Below are 21,778 nucleotides of genomic sequence, written 5' to 3' on the forward strand. Positions count from 1 at the left end.
CTTCGAAGAGGATAGATAATCTCCTCACTCCGGCACTGTAGGTGGCGGTAATACACCTTAATGCTGGTGCCGCCCGCCATAAAATGGAAAAAGGGCGACGAAGAAAAAGAGGGAGACGAAGAAGAAGAAGGGCAGTACTCCTCCAGCGCCTTCCTGTGTTTACTCTGTTTTCCGATGAAATGCTAACATGCAGATAGACTCCCATGTTTCTCGGCCAAGACATGACTTGCTGGATTCAAGCGGCACATTTCGTGTCCTGGTCGGTGTGACAGGAAGCGTTGCAGCACTGAAGCTGCCTCTTCTGGTCTCCCAGCTTCTTGAGCTACCCGGGGTGAGCTGCTGGACTGGATTTCTAATTTCTGCACACAGAGTCACTCTCTGACTAGATAGCGAGGACCCAAATTACTGGCAGCACAGAGACAACAGTGCCCTGGACCCGGAGCTCATAGCTGCTTTATAGAGATATGCTTATTCTTTACAATCTGCACTTAGCGAGCGTCACCTTTGCCTCTCCCCATTGAAGTGCATAGGCACCTCTTGCACAATATTAGTTCTCTGATTGAGCATACATGACCCAGCCACTAGATGGAGATACTGCAGTTGTAAGGCAGCAGAAACAAAGGGAGCGCTTTCACTAAGTGCTTAAATCCTATTGTTATTATTTTTCTAGTATTCGCTGATAGTAGTAATAAGTGTATAATAAAAGAAGTACTTAAATTTCCAGCTCCACCAAGGTCTTTTCAGCAGACTAGAAGTAACACAAGACACTAAAATAATTCAAAATTATTGTAAATCTCACTGCTGGCTTGAAAGTCTATTCAAGCCAATAGCAATGGAGGTCAGGTAAAGTAAGTGGCACTTGGAAGCTCGATACTGGATTCATCATCATTAAGGTTGAAGATGTCTTGTTACAGAAGACGAGTTCTTGTGTAGCTGCATTTTATAAGGAAACATAGCAGTGGTTAATCAGCATAACAATTAAAATAATTTATAATATTCTTTTTATCTTTTTTTATTATTATCTTTATTATGATCCTCATTAGGTGACACCTTAGTGCCTCGTAGACAGAAGCAGCTTAAATGTCACCTCAGTCACAGTTTGTTTATGTAGGTGCTCCAGTGCTAAATTTGGCAGGGTGTGACACACAATTACTCCCAGCAGTATTTTTGGGGGTATATGTGGTATTAATCAATTAAAGGCAGTGCAATCCCCATAAAAATATTAGACAGTGTAATGGAAAATTCCACTGTGTCCTCATGACCTTTGACTCTGTTCTCCTATAACCTTATGAATGTTAGTTTCGGTACCTGTCGGTTAAAGCAGCCACTGTCTGGTGACTGTCTGATATGCCTCAGCTTTTGAAACCATCTGCATGACCTCGGTATGACCTTTTTGTTTCACTTAAAGATGCGCTGAACACTTGGTGTTTGGGGTCAGCCTGTGTCAGTCAGCTGGTCAGTTTGATCAGACACTGTCATGGCCCCTTTGCAAAGGCTAATAATAAAACTCACAAAGACAGTCTCAGTGTCAAGAGCTTTTCATTTTTCCGATTTCCATTGGAATCTTAAAATGATGATCAACGCCATGTTGATGCCAGCAATGTCACAGACAGCGGTAAAGTCAAGCAGAGCTGTAACAAACATGCAGCTCTGTCTGCCAGTATCTGTTGGTATCTGTCCCATTCACTTGTACCCGTAGATGTCCTAGTTAGGGAAAAAAAAAAATCAGACATGCCATACCTTTAACTTAGGCAAAACCAGTTTGGTCGATGAAAGAGATCTCTTGCTCTGATACAACACTTCATGTTTACCCAAAAAATGTGCAATTAAAAATCTCTTGTTCTCTAGGTGGATGTAAGAGTGGTCACTACAGAGCATGCCAAGCATTTCTATGACCTTGCTGAGGTTGCAGTGAAAATCTATAGTGACAAGGACGAGTGGGAGGTAATAATGCATCTCTCACAGGGCTGGGCGATATGGACAAAATCAGTTATCACAATATTTTTGCCTGAAAACCCAGATATTGATATTGTAGGGAGGACTGGTGCTCTCACAAAATATTTACACAGTGAGATCAATCATTAGTAATGTGTATAATGATGACCAAGCAAGTAGAGGCAAATAACAGGAGAGCAAGAACAGTGTTTTAAGTTCAGAAAATTGTATCCCTTTGCTGTAATGCAGCCTTTAAAACCAGGAAAGCACACTTACATGACAATAAGATGTCAAAAATCCCAGATGATGACAATATAATGATATATTGCCAGCCCTGATCACTCAGATATTTTAATACTTATTTTATTGGAAAATCTAACATATCATTGATTCCAGCAAGAGAGTGAATGTGTCATTGGTTATATGACTGATGACATGTCTCTATTTCAGCTGTGGACCCAGCGCTCTGACCCTGTGCTGCATATTGAGCTAAGACGCTGGGCAGACCTGTTCGTCATCGCCCCATTAGATGCCAACACTCTTGGAAAGATTGCTAATGGCATTTGTGACAACCTGCTGGTGAGAGCATGAAGTTATTAGATGATTACCCACTCACATGGATAATTTCTCACAATTGATTTCCCAGTTAATTAGGTTTTGTTTTTAACAGACATGTGTGGTAAGAGCCTGGGATACCAGTCGCCCTCTGCTCTTCTGCCCTGCCATGAATACAGCCATGTGGCAGCACCCCATCACTGCCCGACAAGTAGACAGCCTCAAAGAGTTTGGATACGTGGAGATCCCATGCATTGCCAAGAAGCTTGTATGTGGAGATGAAGGTGCGTAATGATACCAGAGGAGCAAGGAATCATTTACCTCATCCAGCTGCCAAGTCTTATTATTTTTCTATACATATATTTGCATTGATATCACACAAAAAATGTAAACTATCACAACAGTGATACATTTATTTAATCTGAACATGTCTGAAAGAATCATTATCTGTGATGTTTAATGTAAAGGTTATTCATCAACTTAAATTACCATTCTATAGTCACGTAGTACACAGGGTATAGACAGTCTCAACGGCTGTACTCTCTTTTCGATGTATAAATCAACGGTTAAAAAGGAGAATTTTTGTAATTAGTGTCCTGATAGAAAAGGATTAGTTGAAAGAAAAAGATGCAGAGTTAATTATTACTTTAAATACTTAAACAAATGCCATCATCAATAATTCATTCCTTTTTACCTTGCGATGTTCTGGCAAGCAAAACATGTCTTGAAGGGCATTAAAATAAAAGAAAATTTTAGCAGAAAAGAGAAAGACAGCAGAGAGAAAAACAGCATCACAGAGCAGATGAGATGACATAAAGCAGAGGGAGGGATAGTAAGACCACAAGGCTGGGACTAATGGGATAAACCTAGCAATATTAATATAACATAGACAAAGGTGATGTCACCACAAGCCACATGGTTAACAAACATGCATGAGAGCACAGAGACTCACAATGATTTTAGGATGCCAGTAATTGTGTAACCAGAAAATAGCCTTCAGATTGCCAAGTGTAACTGGAGAATGTAATGGAGTAGATTCTGAGATAAAAACAACCCGATTTTAGTTTTTATTGTGCAAATCCAATTTATAACAGCAAATCACTTCTTATTGAACTATATGCAAAGAAGGCATTACAGATGACAAATTACAGTGAAGAGCATGGCTTTGGGGAGAAAACACTCGCAGAAGCTTTGAGTAACTGAGCATCATAACAAGGTACTGGACATTAAGTTTATTACATGCCATTTTATGCCCTCTGCTTTGCACACCCGAATAAGATAACGCTTCAAGATGTTACACAGCAACAGTGAAGATTCATTTTTACTGAGACGTGTCAAATCCTGCAGTTACAATCTGTGAGATTATATCTGGGGCTCATAACGTGCGGTTGCTCGTTTAACTCTGCATCATGTTTCATACACAAGGAAGTGATTTTCAGGAAACATTTTAAATGTATTGCCTCAACAAAAGTATCATATTGAATAACTTCCACACAGTGATTTTTGATGAGAACGCTGTGATAGTGTAGGGCAGTGCGTCTGCATCTTATGCTAAATGTCAATCTTACTGAGCAGCCAAAAAAAATACATAAATGCCCAAATTTATTTCTCTCTACAAGTGGTCTTAATACTTTACTCAGTAATACTTTGCTCTGTTTCAGGGAAAGGGGCCATGGCAGAGGTATCAACGATTATTGATGTAGTCAAACAGTATCTTCAGAAACCTGAGGAACCACGTCCTCTCACGTGAAGGCCTCATCGTGTTTTCAGCAGACCTCTAAGAGCACTGGGTAATAAATATGTGAGGAAGTCCTGGATCATTTTTATTTATGGTGCAACCCTGTACAAGGCTTTGACCACAACGTCAGTGAAATAAAACCAACTAAAGGAGTTGGATCATGCCTCTTTGCTGTTTGTTGATCCCAAAGTTGCACTGGCATGAGTGACGACCTGAAAGACTCAGGACACAGCTTTTCAGTTTGTTAAATTATTTGTTTTACTGATGCTATATACTCAGGTATCCATTGAAAACGAGATTGTGGTTTCAATGAGATTTACCTCATTAATCAAAGTTATTATTATTATTATTATTAGATGCCATTTATCCCCGTCCTTTTCCTGATTAGCTTTTTTATTGTCTATATCCACTTATCCTAAATTTGCACTGACAAGAGTAATGGATTGTGAGACAGGAGTGACTGTCCGCCTCCCCTTCCTGAATTCCACATTTGTTATGTGATGCCTCATTGAACTCAGGAGAAGGTTTCCTGTTAAGTGGTGGTTTCAGTTCAGCTCAACCTCCCTGTCTCAGTGGCTGCTTCAGCCACACTGAGATGTGTGGCGGCCTGTACAACTGAGGCGAGTTTCCTGTTGGTTGGTGATGTTATTTACGAGCCTCCCCCTTTCGTAAACTGGCTAGGCATCTCTACTCACTCCAAATTCACACTGACATGGCTGACATGGCTTATTTGACTGAGTATGGAGGGTCCTACTGATTGATAATTAAAATGTTTGATTATCTCCACTCATGCCTAATTATCCCATCTCCAAGTATTCCAAAGATATTAGGTGCCATGTGATGTCACCACCTGGCCACAGCATGATTTTAGATGTGAGCAAACCCACAAGTGGTCTAGGGTTCAGTGACTCTTAAATTATCTTTCTTCTTTCCTGACTGGCTGTTGAATCTGTTGATCCCAACTATGATGGGCCCAGTGTGCAGGATCTCACTGATAATGCACCCTGTATGTTTAATTTCTGGTCATATATTGTATTGTTTTTGACATGTTAGTAAGTGCTGTGGCCATCTTGGCATACTCACTCTTGTAAAGGAGATGTGTGTTATTAATAGGTCAGTCTGGTTAAATAAAGGTTCAAACAGTGGTGTTTTGTTTTTTTGTTATGAGATTGCTCAGAGATTAATCTAGGTTTACTGGCACGGTTTGGGCATTCCACTTATTCTGTTGTCCGTGGAAGAAGTCATAAATTTATAGGGAGTCTATAGAAGCTGTCTTGCTGTGAGAGAGTAATTAAGGGAGACTAAGCAGCGGAAATTCTTTTCACAGAAGGGATTCAGATGGATTGACAGATTTGATAGATTGATTCACAGCAACATATAAAAGGGTTATAAAGTTATCAGCTAAGGTATGGATGACTCACTGAATATAAGGACCTACTACCCACAGTAATATTTAATTTATATTCAGTTTATTCAATTCAATACACTCCTTTTGTTTGTGAAAAGGTTATGCAGTTCCTTCTGGGAAAAACCTTTTTAAATATTGGGACCTAACATCTTCAAAGAGATGCCAAAGTGTGGTAGGTACACTTCACCGAGTACATTTTCCCATGACTCTGAGTATCAAGGGTCAAAAGTGATGAAACCCATGGTTCACATCAGTGTTAGACATGTTTATCTCAGTGAGACTGACCTTCTATCTCCCAACAAAGTAAAATGTACTGGTCTGGAATGTGTCTAGTCTGCTATTGAGAAAATGGGCATGAGCCTGTAAAACCTGAGCCATAGTATGGTTTGTTTCACCTGGTGAGTAAAAGCAGATAGTAATACTGTCTTCTTTGGAAATTAATGGAGAGGAATCTTGGGAACCATGCTGGCAACAAGCCTGGAAGTATACTTCCTCTGCAGTAGTGGTTTGCAAACTTTCATGTCAAGGACCCAAAGATAAAAATAACATAGACCATGGACCATGACACCCCAATTTGGAGGATTTTGATCAAGGAATCCCTTCTGAGAATTTTGTTGTTGTGAGGTGGAAAGAAAACTCATAAACTACAAGTGAAGTAAATGCAGACTCTGCAGGCAGGGATCAGGTTAAAAGATTGTATTTCACACTGCAGAAGGCTAGAGAGTTTGGGAGTCTGAGGTGGGGGACAGAGAGAAACAATGGTTACTAGGCTGAACAGGAACAACGCGGCAAACAGGCAGAAAGACCAGAAGCATGCCAAAACTGACTGGGACAAACTTAGACTGCTGAGGCAAAAGTCCAGCGAGGACTAGAAGGACTAGCAGGGTAGATGAGGGCTGTGGTGACAAACTGATGAGGACCAGCTGACCTGGGATGAGGGACAGGCATGCAGGGAGAGAGAGCGGGGAAGTAGAGGTAGAGGAAAGACTGGGGAGGAACACAACACAAGACAGACAAAAACCAAAACCCACCAAGCACTAACACATTTACACCAAAACTGAAAATAAAAGAAAACACACTCATTCTGCACACTGCCATGACAAAAACAAAAGTGGGTATAGTCAAACTAGGATGAGCAGGAATTCAAAATAAAGACCTCCTACTCATTCCACTGTTCTGACATCCAGGGAATGCCATGAAGGATTAATAAATCTGTTTTGCTGGGGACCCATGTAACCTTCTAAAGGACCTCTGGTGGTCCCTGGACCCCATCTTGGGAACCACTGCTGCCACCACATATTTGATCATTTACATTTAATGAACAAGTTTGTTTTGTATTACTTCACAGTCTCACATATTAAAAGTTGTGTATTCACATTTGACGCTACTGTTTTTTAAAGGTTGCTAGATTAAGAGAAATGATTATCATCTGGCTTGGTTTATCTAGGTTTGCTTATGGAAAGTAGGCAGGGCCTGCTGATTTGGTTTGCAAATAACTGGACATTTTTACTGCAGAGGTTGCAGTGCACACTGCCCTGTGTTTGACTCACCTGACAAAAAGCATCCTGTCTTGAGCTGTCGTGCAGCTATTGGCTGCTGTTTGCTTCTGTCATTAAGACAGAGGAACATTACATCAGCCAGACAGTGAAGGGGAGTAAAACCATGGCCTTGAAAGAGCTGTGGGTCTTTGTGCAGCCTGCAGGTGGACTGCAAGTGGGAGTAAGCACCATGTCTGCACAATTTTGGTCAGGTCATCAAAACTTCAGATAGCCTGTATTTAGAGGCACTGTAACATTATAAAAAGGACACTGCCCAGGACCAAATAGTACATTCCTTCATTCCTTCCCTTTATCTTTATCACATTTACTTCCAGAACTTATTGAACAGTCTCCCAAATAACCTTATGTCTCAATATTGGCATTCTTTCATCTTTCTTAAACTTTGTTATGTGCTATGTGCAGTGGAAATTTGAAAGTTGATTTTTTTTTTTTTTTTTTTTGTACAGAATGCCATAGGGGCTACTATACATTAGGAATGATGTAACATGACAAGTAACACACACCATCGCTTTTTGTGATGCTGTGCAGAATGCAGTGTTGGCTCAATGACTGGATCAGCGGTTAGGGTATGAGAAACCAAAATGCCCAGTCATAACTACACTCCCACCATGTGTCATTGTCCAGGGTGATTTATTACCTTCTAATCACATTACTTTTTGTCACTGAATTGAATTAAAAATTATCTCAGCAGTTTATCACTGGTCAACTCAATGGGTGGTGAATGTAGGGAGTTGGTAATGGTTTGCTCTCTTTGTTCCTGGTTTGAGCACTGAGTCAATCATTGACCTAAATTGGAATTTCACACCATAGCTGAGTTATTGAGAATGAAAATCTAGTCTGACATATATCCTCATTTCTCCAGCAGTACGGTTGTTGTTGTTGTTTGTTGATGGAAAAATCAGAAACCTTGTTATTGGTTACATGCATTAAGGATATGATGTGCACTGAATAAATATAATCTCTCTCTCACTCTGTCAGTATGTGTGCCTGTGCATGTGTGTGTACGTCTCATGTGTCTGATGTAACTCAAGTGGTCTCTGGGCTCATGCTGCCAGCCCCTGGCCCATGGGAATGTTCTCCGGTGTTTCATCAGAAACTTCATCCTGAGAGATCAGCTGCTCTGCTCCCTGTGTCACCAGAACTCACCTGATTACCTCTCACCTGTTTAGAAGTGGTAAACACCTCATGGATTCACTCGGGAGTAAGTGGAGGTTGTTGCATTGATGCATTTGTATTATAGGCCCTATCTATTATAGAATGTAAGATGCACTCCTGGGGATTTTACATGTATATACAATTACCTGCAGTGCAGTTGTGTATTTTTTTTTTTTTTTTTTTCATGTATTTCTCGTGCACAATCCCATTCCTGGGGTGTGAGACGAGACAGTGAGACAGCAAAAAAGGAAGGAGGGGGGCTTCTCAAAAAATGACAGTAAACCAACCTCTAGGACTTTTGGGTTTGAATTAAAACTGATGGGCCTATTCACAAATAATGTCAAGAACAAGGACATTGTTCAGGTTGCATGAATATTTACATAAGGTTGAGGCTTATATCGACACACAAGAAACAACACATTAAAATGGTTTATACATTGATTCTTAACTTAACTTCAGCCAGTGTATTGCTTATGAATTTCTACTTATTAATACAATAAAAACCAGTAAATAATAAAAGGTAATAAAAAATAATAAAGTAATAAAAATACTTATCTTTATCTCTGTCTGCCCCTTTTTATATATTCCACTGTATCTATCTAGCTTTCTATTGATCTATCCTCTCTATATCTATCTATCTATCTATCTATCTATCTATCTATAGATAAAAGGAAGTTTCACAGGAGGAAGTAATCGGTCACAATCTTGGAACTGTAATCTACGATGCCAGTAAATGTTTGTCATGCATCTTCATCAGGAAGTACAGCGCACAGGCATAACACAAACGTATTCATCCTCCATAATCATTTACTGACTTTGCCACCAAAAACAAACGCACAGAAGGGACTTGAGGTGCTTAAGGATTTCTGACACCTTTTTGACAGCACTGTGCCCCTTGTGACTGTTTGGCTATCCAGACTATCCAGAGTGGAGAAAATATTTTGACACATGAGTATTGTGATGGAAAGTGCAGTGGCCTGAATTCTCAATGATCTAAACAGATGTTAATAAGAAGATTGAGATTCACAGAGGCTTGTTAGCAGCATTAATATCCTGAAGACCTTCTGTTGAACTATGATCACATGTCCTAATGACCATAGTAAGGATGTTTTAATGACTATAAATGCATTAAACGCTTCTGTAATCCTATAGGACACCGTGTAATTAATCTTGGGAGATGGTGCAAATACAGTGGAATATGTAACAGCAACAGATGAAATAAAGGGTGCTCATTCAAGACTTTGGTTGAGGGTTGTTTGGGTCCACTTGCACGAGTGTAACAGTAAAACCCAGAGAAAACACTCCCTCATTTGTAAGTTCTTTACTACTTTACAAAATTGCCACTACAAGTTTGATTGTATGATGTTTACTGCATCATGTTGCTCCCCTGTCTGAAGAATAGGGGATGTTGCCATCAATGTGTAGCACACCGTTGGCCCCTTGATGCCTCGTGTTGGTTAGCCTTAAGGCTTGATGCCATGGTAACTGGAAACGGAAGAGACATGAGACCACTCTGTGGGGAAATGCAGCCCCTCATCACATCCCTTAGCAAGCGTCCCTTTACCTGTGAGGCCACAGGGACTGATGGAAGCTACCAACTTGTCTAGACTGAACTGTGGCAGTCCCACTGGACACACAAATTAGTCTCCACTAACAGATGCAGACATGTTGGCATGATGCAAGTACAACAAGAGATGAACTCATACAGGCAGAGGGTAAACTGAGCTGGAGTGGAAGAATTTACACATGAGGTTTCCAGTCCAATGTTTTCTATATCTGACCGTAATTGTTGTGTTACAGTGCTGATACACTGTTGTAGCTGATACATTGGACACAGCATGATACTTATTAGTTTGAATTTGGATAATCACATCGTAAAGTAATCATGCGGTATGCTCGTGTGTCAAGGCAGTATCTGGCCAACCAGTGTTGCTGTTGTCTAGCAAGATGTAAAATACAATCCAATTGTGGCAGCAACTGACCTGAATTTAACTTTGGTCACCAGCCATAGTCAACCATTAACTACATTAGGATGAGGTTTAACAGAAGGCAGCCCTGTACTGATAGAATTTCCCAGTTTGGGATCAATAAAGTAAATCTATCTATCTATCTATCTATCTATCTATCTATCTATCTATCTATCTATCTATCTATCTATCTATCTACTGTCATAGCTTACAGTATATCCTGTCATTTCCAGCAGTATGTTATTTTCTAGCTCCCTATAGTTATTTCTGGATTTGTGCAGACCATAACCAATATAGCATATACTATAACTTCTCTGAATCTCAAAATACCTGGCTCCTCTTTTTCCTTTATTATTATTATTATTATTATTTGGCTGTATCCAGAAGTAACCCTCTCTGCTTAACATCTTATTACCAGGGCCTTTTATTGTTTTATAGCATGCATAATCATGAAGGAGCAAAGCAACTCCGGATCATAGGCCTACATTCCACCAGTGAATCATTAATTTTATTTCCTTGTTTGTTTGTGACTAACAACAACAGTAAACCAAGTACGAGATATAACTACTCTTGATGGCCACTAATTCTTGATTGTTTTTCTGTGCCTTATAGCTCGACAAAAGCTCCAGAAATATTATTATTAATAGTCATCATATTATTTCTGCAGTTTTTGCTTCATTTTAAAAAGTACAGTGGAACACCAGGAGATGAAAGACTCCTTTATATCAGACATGCAAAGAGACATGCAATGCACCACTGGCCACCATTTAACCTCCATTTGATAAGATTTTTGTCCTAAGCCTCCGATCAGAGATTTGGCAAGAATTACAAAAGTGTCTGCACTGTGGGCGAAGAGAGACACGCAGAGGGGGAAGTGAAACCTCTGGCTGAAACAGTCTTAACACACTTTGACAGTGAAAATGACTGTGGACACATTTTGTTGGAAGGGTCCTTGGAGCCACCAGGGGCCCATGGTGACCCCCTGGACACTGAACTACATTTAATTTAGAAAAAAAGGAGAGTTGTCTTCGGGTAAACATCCAAACAGCAGAAAACAAGCTACAGAGCGGACACTTGCAGGGTGTGACTCCGCCTATTGATCAAAGACCATCCTCCTCCCGCCTGTCTCTCTCCAGTTTGTTGAGCTCTATGGAGCCACGATGGATTGAAAGGCAACTTGCTGGGAAATATGCGGTCGAGCTTCCTTAGTGGTCGTGGGATTTTGGCTCCTCTGCGTTGACCGTCCCGCATAATCCACGCTTGACAACTTGACGCACTTTTCCCTTCTACTTAAAAGCTGTGTTACATGGAGTCTTACTGGAAATTGCACACTGAGATTACAGTGGCGAGGTAAGAAAACTCATTTTGCTTAATCTTCATGCGATCTTGCTCTAAGTGCATGATGTGTGTGTAGTAGCAAAGTGGAAAAAAAGCCCGGTTTAAAAAAAAAAAAAAAAAAAAAAAAAGTTGTTTGACGTGGTAGAGGAAAATAATGCCTCATGCTGACTTTTAAAACGGTCTTGATATCCACGATGCGGTTTTGAGTTGTTCCGTGGGATAAAGCCTTCCTCGCTGTGAGATATGAAAATGACCTCGTACCGTGCGGTCGGGCCACTGCATGCACGTTATTTTCACATTATTTGCCTGGTATTTCTTAACGTGGATGTCGGTGCAAAACTGGTCTGTCACTGTTTGGTTTTGCCCACTTATTTGCAAATGCGGTGCAAACATTTTGGGTGGCCATCACGCCGTGCGCGCTTTTTTTTTTTTTTTTTTTTTTTTTTGTTTGTTTGTTTGTTTGTTTTGTTTTTGCTCCCCCCCCCCCCCCCCCCCCCCCCTTGAGTTCATGCTCCCTCCACGGAACGTTATCTGGCCCCGGCTCACTTTGACTGAAGAGATGATGAGATTTGGATCATTTTTAGACATCAGTCTGTGTGTGTGCGTGTGTGTGTGTGTGGGTGGATGCAAGGGGGTGGAGATGAGGCACTTAACAGCTATTTCTTGTCTTGAGAACATAGTTTCCATAGCATTTTGAAACTTTTTTTCACGTCAGGTCAGTAGAGGTTGGTGGAGGCTGAACAGAGAAAAACAGTGGATAGGAGTGAGGTGAAGTTCACTCTCTCGCTTTCTCGTGGTTTGAGACCAACACCACATTTAGACAGTTGGCCCTGCAGAGTCTGACACCCCGTACCCTTGTCCTACAGACGTGGGGGTACATGGGCACACACATTCACAGACACACTCACACTTACCAACTGTGGCTTTTAGACAGTTGAAAACAGCTAGGGTTAGTTTCCTCTCTGCACGTAAACCGCAGGTTCTCCTCTCACTAGGTATGCAGAGGATATGCCATTCCTCTGTACTCTCTCCGAGGTGTCAACAGGATGCCCTATAAACATCTGCGAGTGCGAGGCCTGTCACTGAGTGTGATCATAATGAGACCCATGTAGGCTTCAGGAACCTGGTAGCTGGCCTCACCTCTCCCCCTGTGTGACTGCAGACACCACAGACACTTGTTAGGTGCATTCATTCACCCCCATTTCAGTCATGTTATAAAATATGCACTGTTAAATGAGTGTGTTGTGTTCACTGACTACCCCCTCCGCCCTCACGTCTTTATTTAAACAGTGTCTTTTAAAGCACCAAGGGATGTTTTATACCACAAATCTGTATTACAGAAAATTGGGGGAAAAAACAAAAACAGGAAATGACTGTGAAAATAAATATTGATGGCCCTCTTGAAAACAGGGGGAAGATGTGTACAGTACTTAATCTATCTGTACTCCCCTTCTTTGAAAGCATGTATACAAAAAAAAAAAAAAAAAAAAAACAACATCAGACAATGAATGAAGCAATGGCAGTCACTACTTATTGCTCTAGCCACTTGAATACAGGAATTTATATTTTGGGAAAAATCATTGGATCATCTGGTAACTGCTTGGAGTTTTATTGCAGTTATACTAACTTGCCATTTAAGAGACACATGAAAGGGATCTGTGCTATGGCCATCACAGTAGTTTGATACTATAAAACAGATTTGAACAACACAGCAAGTAATTCCATTAGACCAAAGGATGTAAAAACAAGCTGCACATCAGTGTGATGTTTCAGAATAGATGATCTGATAAATTGTGGTTTGATTAAAGGTTGTTTGAACCACTTCCATGGTAGGTAGATAGATAGAATTTGACTTTCAGTGAACAACCTGCTGACAAGTGAGTTATTATAAAAACCTCTTAGCAACAGAAATAAGACATTCATGAACTTAGAGTATTAATATTGATTGGGCAGTTCAATCAAATTTCAATTTTATGTTTGCCGACATGAGCTGGACATGTGAACACGTGATCACATTACACATTATGGAAGTAAAAGAATTTTTTCCATCCCCTTTGAAAAACATCCTCTCTTGAACTTAAGGTTATACTAAATCATCCCCACAGCTTCTTCAGGTTTGTAACTTGTTTGCCATACCTTACATTTCACTTCATGCTTGACCCAGTGTCTGTAGTTGGATAAGGATGTATGTACCATGTGATAAGCCACAGAATTTGCCAAGGTTAGGAAGGTGCCTATCTCATGTTACATATGTTGTTATCTCATGGTGACCCCCTTGTGTGCACAAAGTGTGCCTGTCTAGGGGTTTGCCTATTCGTTTTGAGAGACTGATTCCTGCTGTTCTCACTGGGATGTGGGTGAAACCTTTATCATGCAGTTTCATCTTCACTTCTTACTGGGAACTTTATGTCTCGGTTATACAGTTTGGGACATATTAATGCGTACTTTACCTGTTCACTCTCACATTGTTGGCACACAAAATAGAAATAATGGTTAGAAAATGAACCAGTTTGTTGTGCTGTCGTGCCAGTGTTTCTATACCGATTGAGGGAGCTTAATGCTCAATCTTGAGTCATTTAGGCTTTGGACCTGTATCAAGCCTAGGATCTTTCAGAGTTTCATCATATCTTTCTAGCGGAAACTTGCAATAAGGTGAGCTTTACCAGTTTGACAGCATCAAATCTGAACCTGGCTGTTCACATTTGCGTAATTTGCACATTAATCTTACAGTAGTCGTTTTCTCCCACATGCTGCTCATCACCATGCCAGTTGTTCGGCTGGTCAGCAGTTAGACCCAGAGGTGCCAAATCTCCAAATCTGTTTGGTGGATCATCATGAAATTTGATGACAACATTCATGTTTCCTAGAGGGTGAAATCTGACCATTTTTGTTTATCTGTGACCCTCCCTCTGGTGCTGCCAGCAGGCTAAATTGTGTATATTGCAGCGTGATACCTCAAAATTTGGTGGAGGGCCATTTCATCTGGTTACAATGTTCATGTTGGCTAGATGACTTGTCACCTTCAGTGGCCCCATGGTCTTTCCTATTGCACCACTAACAAGCCATATTGTTAATACTGCACAGTGATATGTCAACAACTTTCCTGTCTTCATTTCCCATGTGAAACAATACTGAAATGCTGACTGTGAAAACCTTAAATGGGAAGTGGCTAGAACCTTTACTAGTCAGAATTGTGTCACCAGTAAGGTTAAGGATGTCTATCAAAGAATTATCCACATAATATATATTCAAAATTAAATATAAAAAATGACATTGACATAAAGTGTGAATTTTGTGACTCTGATACATAAACAGTCTTGCATTTGTATTGTGAATATCTTTATGTGGCAGGGCTTTGAATATCTAAAAAGCTACATAGCACTAAAATGTGCCTAGACAAAAAAAAAAAAAACTTTTTTCTGAAAAGAAAGACCTTCATACAGAAAATCTTTTTTTTCCCTTTTATTTAATTCCTCATTCTGTATTCACAAATTCACAAATGTAAATGGTATAAGAAAAAGCCACATAAGAATAGTTCAAAATGTAAGAAAACTATTATATTATGAAAGTCAACATGATATTAAAAACCAAAAAAGATGTAAAAACCTTAACTATTAAGCCTTAAATGTATTTTTTTTGCTGCAATCCCCCCCCCCCCCCCCTTTTTTTTTACACTTTTTTCTGTAATTGTTACTTTTCTGATGATTTGATATTCCTTATGACTGCATGCTTTAGGTAATTGTCAAATGAAGACAAAAAAAGACAAACACATGTTTCCGTGGGCAATGCCACCGTGACCCCTCACCTCATCACACTTGACGATAACTTGCAGCACACAACCACAATTTTTAAAATTAAATGCACATATCTAATTGTTGTTTTATATTCTTAGGTCTGGGGCAGTAATATTGGATCATCATTACAATGGTACCACATGATGAGCAGCCAATCAGTACAGAGCCTCATTCGTCCAGTGCCTCAAAGCAAGATGCCATTATTTGAGGGGACCATAGCATCTACAGGATTGTCAAAACCAGGAAATATGTCTGGTTTCCTCAGTAAGCAAACTCTGCAGTACAGTGGGACCTACTTTACCTATGAGCACAGAGAAAAGGATGCAGCAGGATTTACTCCTTGGACCAGTTCAAATACCACTTTGCTGAATAGCAGAAGTCCTGCAAGTCACCATGCAGGCATGGAAGGACAAAACCACGTAATTTACAGACTAGACAACAAGGCATTCTCTCCAGAGGAAGGCCATTCTCCTTCTTCTGTGCTTCAAACTCCAGGCAAACAAGGCTTTACATATTACACCAGGAGTCCTGGAATTAGCAGTCCCACAGCTGCTGCATCAGTGGCTGTTCGAAAACAAACCAGTGGAGCTTTGAATTCATCTCCTCCATCAGACAACTCGGTTTATTTAGCGGTTCCTAAACCAATTTATGCCCATAACCCCTGCTGTAATGAACTGGGTTGTATGTTAGGACAGCGATACAGTGTGGAGCATGGGTCTCACAGAATGCCAAATACTGTCTATGAGAATGAGTGGATGCATACTAGTGCTCGCTACACTCAGAGATCACCTATCCAGAGAAAGACACAAGAGACACTGATGCAACAAAGAGGTCTGCAGTTTCAACCCAATGCAGAACTACCACTCAAGAACATAACTGTAGAGAAATATCACAGCTTGAGCCCAAGTAGAGCAAGGACTTTGCCTGCCTACATTGAGCCAAACTATAGCAGTTACCCCTGTGCCTCAACTCACACAGTGTTTGGCCCTTTAAGTGAGCCGAGCCAGCGTTTGCTGACTTCCCCCAAAGGCTGTCATAGCCTGTACCCTCCCCATCCTCCTCCATATGAGCATATGACTTCAGAAGTTTATCAGGACCATTCTCCCATGTCCAAATATGGCCAGCTAACACAGCACCCTATGTTTTACTACCCCCAGGCAAATGTTGAGGTAGAAAGCAGAGCAGTGTGTAAAGATACAGGGGGAAAGCATAAAGAAGATGTTGTTCCTGCTCTTCCTAAACACACAATCTCTAACCCACGGGAACGTTACCTTGTCTCCCAGTCTGTTCATGGTGAAATCCCTATGCCCAGCACTGAAACCATGCCAAGTCATGCCTTTATGCGGGGTTTTGACTACGCATGTTATGCAGTTCCTAGAATTCATTTGAATGCAAGCCAAATGAGACCCTCCCTAAAAAGGCAACATGCACCACTTAGCTTGCACTCTAACCACATAACTACTTCCCCATCCAGCCTACATATTGATGGAACCTTAGCCTCCTCAGCCAAATTACATAAACACCAACCCAAAGCCACCCTGCATGTTGACCGATCATGCACCTCCCCAGCATGCCTACATGTGGACCAACCCAACTCCAGCAGACATATGGAGCAGCCCATCGTCTCACCAGTCAGCACACAAATGACAAGAGTTTTTTCCCCACTCACCAGCCTGCATGCAAACCGACCCAGTCCGTCTCCAGCCAGATTCAAAACGGACCGACCCCTGGACTACTCTCGTTATAAAGCTCAAAACACATGCCCAAAACAGCCCCAAGGTCTTGCTCATTCCCCAGGGGATAGGCTCTCCCAGTCAGCGGCTCACAATGGTGATCATAACCACAAAGCTGGCACTAGTACAAATCCTCTGCAAGTGATTGTCACTCCTGCTGCTGCAACTAGCAAAGAGCACCATGCCCCCGCATCCAGTTTAGGTACAACTGTTGATAAAGGGAAACTGAAGAGAAGTATTTCACACACACCTGTTGGTGACACATCTCCATCCATTCAAATTAAAGAAGAGACCAGAGACTCATGTGAAATGGATCAATATCAGAAACGACAAAAGGTGGAAGTTGACAATGTAAAGGTAGAAGATAAACCTGACTCACCTATGCCAGTCATTGACAATGTCTTCAGCTTGGCCCCTTACAAAGAATACCTTGAGGCCTCTGGAGTGTTATTTCCAAGAAAAGCACCCAAGAAAAGTGACCAGTCCCCTGAGCCCAGTGCAATTAAAGAGACAGACAGAGGACAGGGGCCTGTTGTCTGTCTAGTATCCAAAGACATCTGTCCAAATACTCCAGCAGAACAGCCTGTTGTAGAAATCCTTGAACACAAAGATATAAAGGTAGAAAAGGTAGAACCAGACACTTTGGTGGGAACTCCTGTTAGTCACTGTAAAATGAGTGAGGATGACTGCAGGGAGATAACTATCAAGAAAGAGGTTGAGGACACTGGTTCGTATGATAAAGAACCCATGTTGGTGATTAAGAAATGTGAACCCGATGAATTTGTAAGTGAACCTTTATTAGTGATTAAAGATGAGACCACAGATGATTGCAGACAGTGTGAACTTATGGTAGAAATGAGTGCAGGATCTTCTCAGGGTGATACCCATGAACCACATGAACAGATGGTCATCATTCATCCTGAATTAAATTCACCACATCAGCCACTTGGGAGCAAACTGAACTTCCAAAACATCCCTGCCCATTGCTTAAAACTGTCCACCTACAAGATTGTCATTCCAGATACACTGTGTTCTACCCCTGTTCTAACCCCAGAGAAGCTGTCTCCTGTTCAGCCAGTGGCCGAAGTCAAACCCAAATCTGAGGTCCAAAAATCAGCCCGGCAGCGCTTCTTGGAGCTACATAATTCTCTGTGCAAGCTGGTGTCCAACACAGTGTTAGTCTCTACAGAGCAAGACCTGAGAGCCTGGCTGTCTCAGTTGCAACTGAATGAGCCTGCATCCCCTTCAGCCAAAATTCAGAAAATATCCAGTTTGTTGGGGGTAAAAGACAGGCAGGTGTGGCTTACTGAGGAGACAAAGTCAGCTCTCCAGAAGGTTCTTGAGAGGCTGAGAGAGTATGTTTCTCAGGAACACTGTCCGTTTCCACATGTTATGCGAACGGGGGCAGTGTTCATCCCCATGCTGGTGGTGAAGGAGCTGCTGTTCCCCCAGGTCCAGGGAGGCTTCATTGACCAGGTCCTGCAGGAGCACAGAGTAGAACTTCGGCCCACTACGCTCTCGGAAGAGAAGATCCTCACCCAGCTCCACAAACGGGCCTGCTCCTCCAAGCTCAGGAGACTCCTGTCCCTCAAACACCTGCCTGACATCTATGCTGATGTGGTCAGCCTTTTCTATCATGCTTGTGTCTGCAAACGTCTGGGTAAGTGTACAGTCACTTCAGAATTATCCTACAGTTTTCCTGGTAAAGAAGAACATGAGTAATACATTTTTTAAATCCTTGTCCACAGGATATTTCTGGCTTTCTTGAAATGAATGTTGCTGTGGGCTAGCTGGATGGAATGTCTTTGTTTCCTTTTGTTATTGTGAAACCAAACTTGACAAATTAGGTGTTGCAGGAAACAACAGTTGTGTTAACCATCACATATTGGGCAATGCCTTTGACACAGTTGCTTATTCAAGCAATACTAAAGCCAACAAATGTTCCTCCAAGGAAAAGGGAAATGAATAGACAATGGACATTCATTTGAGGGAGACTGGCAATACACTGACGCATGTGGAAGTGTGGGCATGTATGTACACACACAACACTGAAGAGCTTCAGGCATTATACACGTCATTGTCCAAATAAGATTGCAGTTTATTATATTTGTTACTCTTTAGACTGCTATAAGAAGAGATGACATACTATTTTTGTGACAAAAAACATTTGCAATCCACAAAATAATTATTAGATAAAAAGCCATGAAAGGAATTATGTAACAAATATTCTGATAAGTTCAAAAGGTATTATATTAGGGAAAACGGCATTTAGTAGTGTCACTTCTCCTTACTGTGTTATTTATAGTAAACATGAATCACTAAAATGTTTAGTTTGTTAAGAAAGGAGCGACATGAGACTATTTCAGATTTTCAAAAAAAAGACAAACAGCATCTCAGTCCCTTTTGACAAGGAAATTTCTCATTGCATAGAGAGAAACAAACTCGTGATGGATGGAATTTGAAAAATGACACTTCCCGGATCTCAAGCTGACATCAGTATGACTCATTGTATTTCACCATGTGACCATAGCTCCCACAGCAACAACATGTCCTGGCATTTCATTCAGATTTCTGTAAATCTTTTTGGTACACCATGTAATGTACCCATTCTTTTGTATCTTACAATGTGGACAGCATTAGTATTGGGTAAAAAGTAACTTTTAACTACATGATGGTGTCCCCTAAAACAGGCTACCACATTTGTTTGCATTCTTGGCCCATTTATTTAGAACAAAGCATGATACCCTTATGACTTTCTTTGTAACCTTACACCACATTTTTAAAGAGTGTGAGGGGTGTGAGGGTTCTTATTTTGGTGGTTTGTAAGATTTTGGTTGAACCTCCGGGTATTAGGGTCGCAGAGTTGTAAAAACTCAACCATAATACCTCTAAGTTCCTCGGTCAAATCCATCCATCTCTACCCTCTGCTCGGCTGAAGGCCAGCCAGAAATGAGAACGTTTTATGTTTAAAAAAAAAAAAAAGACCCCCGTTTGCCCCAAAAACACTTGGGACCGCCCAACATTTACTTTGTCAAATGATGACTCCACGGATTACATGCTTTTACATGGACCTTGGTTGGTTAAAAAATATCTGCGTGACCCACATCCTTAGGGTAAAGATGTTTTATGGGTCGAATGTTGTTTTAGGGTCAACTGTCACTGTAAGGAAATAAATATCCTATTTCAAATCCATTTATTTTTTACAGAATCGACCTCACCTGATGTCCAAAAGAAAGTCCAGGTATATTTGTCTTCTGTTATGTTGTCCCCTGAGCTTCACTGTTCTTTGCTTTTATGATCAACAATCAAGTAACATTTTATCTAACATTCAGTAACATGACAAGATACTTGTTATGGTTTGTGTGGGGAGTTGTTGTTCTGGAGGTGTGGAGGTGTGGAGGCGGGGGCCATATCTGTGAAAAAATTAAACCTTTCCATCATGATTTGGCTACATAGCTTACCCCGCTCTAAAGAGTGTGAGGCAGGCCCTAGGATCATGTTACCAAATGCTGGAGGAAGGAAATGACAGCCTACACATGTGCACAAAGGGGCAAGCAGTGCATGCTGGCTTATTCTGTGGCCTTTGGGTTGGCAAGCAAGTCATGTTTTCAGATGATGATGATGACGACGCCCCTTTGATTATGTTTTTTTTTTTTTTTTTTTACTTTGTGGCCTTTGTCAACGGCTTTTATTTCCATCAAAAAATTTGCTGATTGAATTGGGCTAATCTAATTGTCTGATTAAAATTTGCTGGTAAAATTAGGGTAATCTAATTGTTGTATCCGTTCACTGCTAAATGTTTTTAGGGTTCACATGTTTTTGAATGCTTGGTATCTGAACTGTGTTATTCTTGCTTCATTGGTGTTTTAACCCTGGCTATCCCCTGTAGCAGCTGGCTTGTTCTCACTCCCAGAGCAATCATTTCTATCGCTGTTATAACGGTGTTTTGTGGTGAGAGGCTCATGCTGTCCAATCACTGTCTATTGATATTAGTAGGACACTGTCCTTACACGTGTGCTGAGTAAAGCTTGCAGAAGTATTTGTCAACTTTCTCTGGAAGAGCTGGGGGCCATAGACTTCATGATTGGTAGCTTACTTTGTTTAGGAAGGCATTTATGGAAATGAGACTACCTCTGTCTTTTCCCATCGTTCTTTGAAATCTTGACTCTCTCATGATTGATTCTCTCTCTCTCTCTCTCATAAGTCCTCACCACCCCCACCTTTCTGACTTGTGCCCCTCACTTGAACGGACTTTCTCACTGATCACTAAACAAAATCTGCAAGCTATTTAACTCAAGATCACGCTCCTCTTTTGTCAATAACCTCAGTTTCATATATTTGATTTTTTTGTAATTATGTTGACCGTTCCTAATGGCTACATTCCCTCTGTTGCAGAGCTAGAGATAGATGAGTCTCCTAAGAGAGAGTCAGATGAAGCTTACGAAGAGACTGACGGCGCCACGATCCCTGTATTTTCAGACGTCACTGCTTTACCAGCTTCTGGTTCAGACCCACAGAGACATCTGAAGGACAAGCAGACAAAAACACAGTTCAATAAGAACAGAAAAGAAGGCAGGGTAAAGAGCAGTTCAAGGC

The 21,778-nt window shown here is 41.0% G+C and overlaps 2 protein-coding genes across 2 annotated transcripts; both read left to right on the forward strand.

The window, feature by feature from the left end:
- Window positions 1–97: 97 nt before the first annotated feature.
- Window positions 98–5,373, forward strand: ppcdc (phosphopantothenoylcysteine decarboxylase). The gene is made up of 5 exons (XM_030054617.1): window positions 98–331; window positions 1,849–1,944; window positions 2,386–2,514; window positions 2,606–2,774; window positions 4,152–5,373. The coding sequence occupies exons 1-5, from the start codon at window positions 188–190 to the stop codon at window positions 4,238–4,240; spliced, it is 627 nt and encodes a 208-aa protein (XP_029910477.1). The 5' UTR covers window positions 98–187; the 3' UTR covers window positions 4,241–5,373.
- A 6,094-nt stretch (window positions 5,374–11,467) lies between these two features.
- Window positions 11,468–21,660, forward strand: c6h15orf39 (chromosome 6 C15orf39 homolog). Its single transcript, XM_030054290.1, has 4 exons — window positions 11,468–11,667; window positions 15,548–18,842; window positions 20,389–20,423; window positions 21,578–21,660. Exons 2-4 carry the CDS (start codon window positions 15,590–15,592, stop codon window positions 21,581–21,583), a joined length of 3,294 nt encoding a protein of 1,097 aa, XP_029910150.1. The 5' UTR covers window positions 11,468–11,667; window positions 15,548–15,589; the 3' UTR covers window positions 21,584–21,660.
- The last annotated feature ends 118 nt before the right edge of the window (window positions 21,661–21,778 follow it).

Source organism: Myripristis murdjan, chromosome 6 (assembly GCF_902150065.1).
Source record: "Myripristis murdjan chromosome 6, fMyrMur1.1, whole genome shotgun sequence".
Taxonomy (NCBI): domain Eukaryota; kingdom Metazoa; phylum Chordata; class Actinopteri; order Holocentriformes; family Holocentridae; genus Myripristis; species Myripristis murdjan.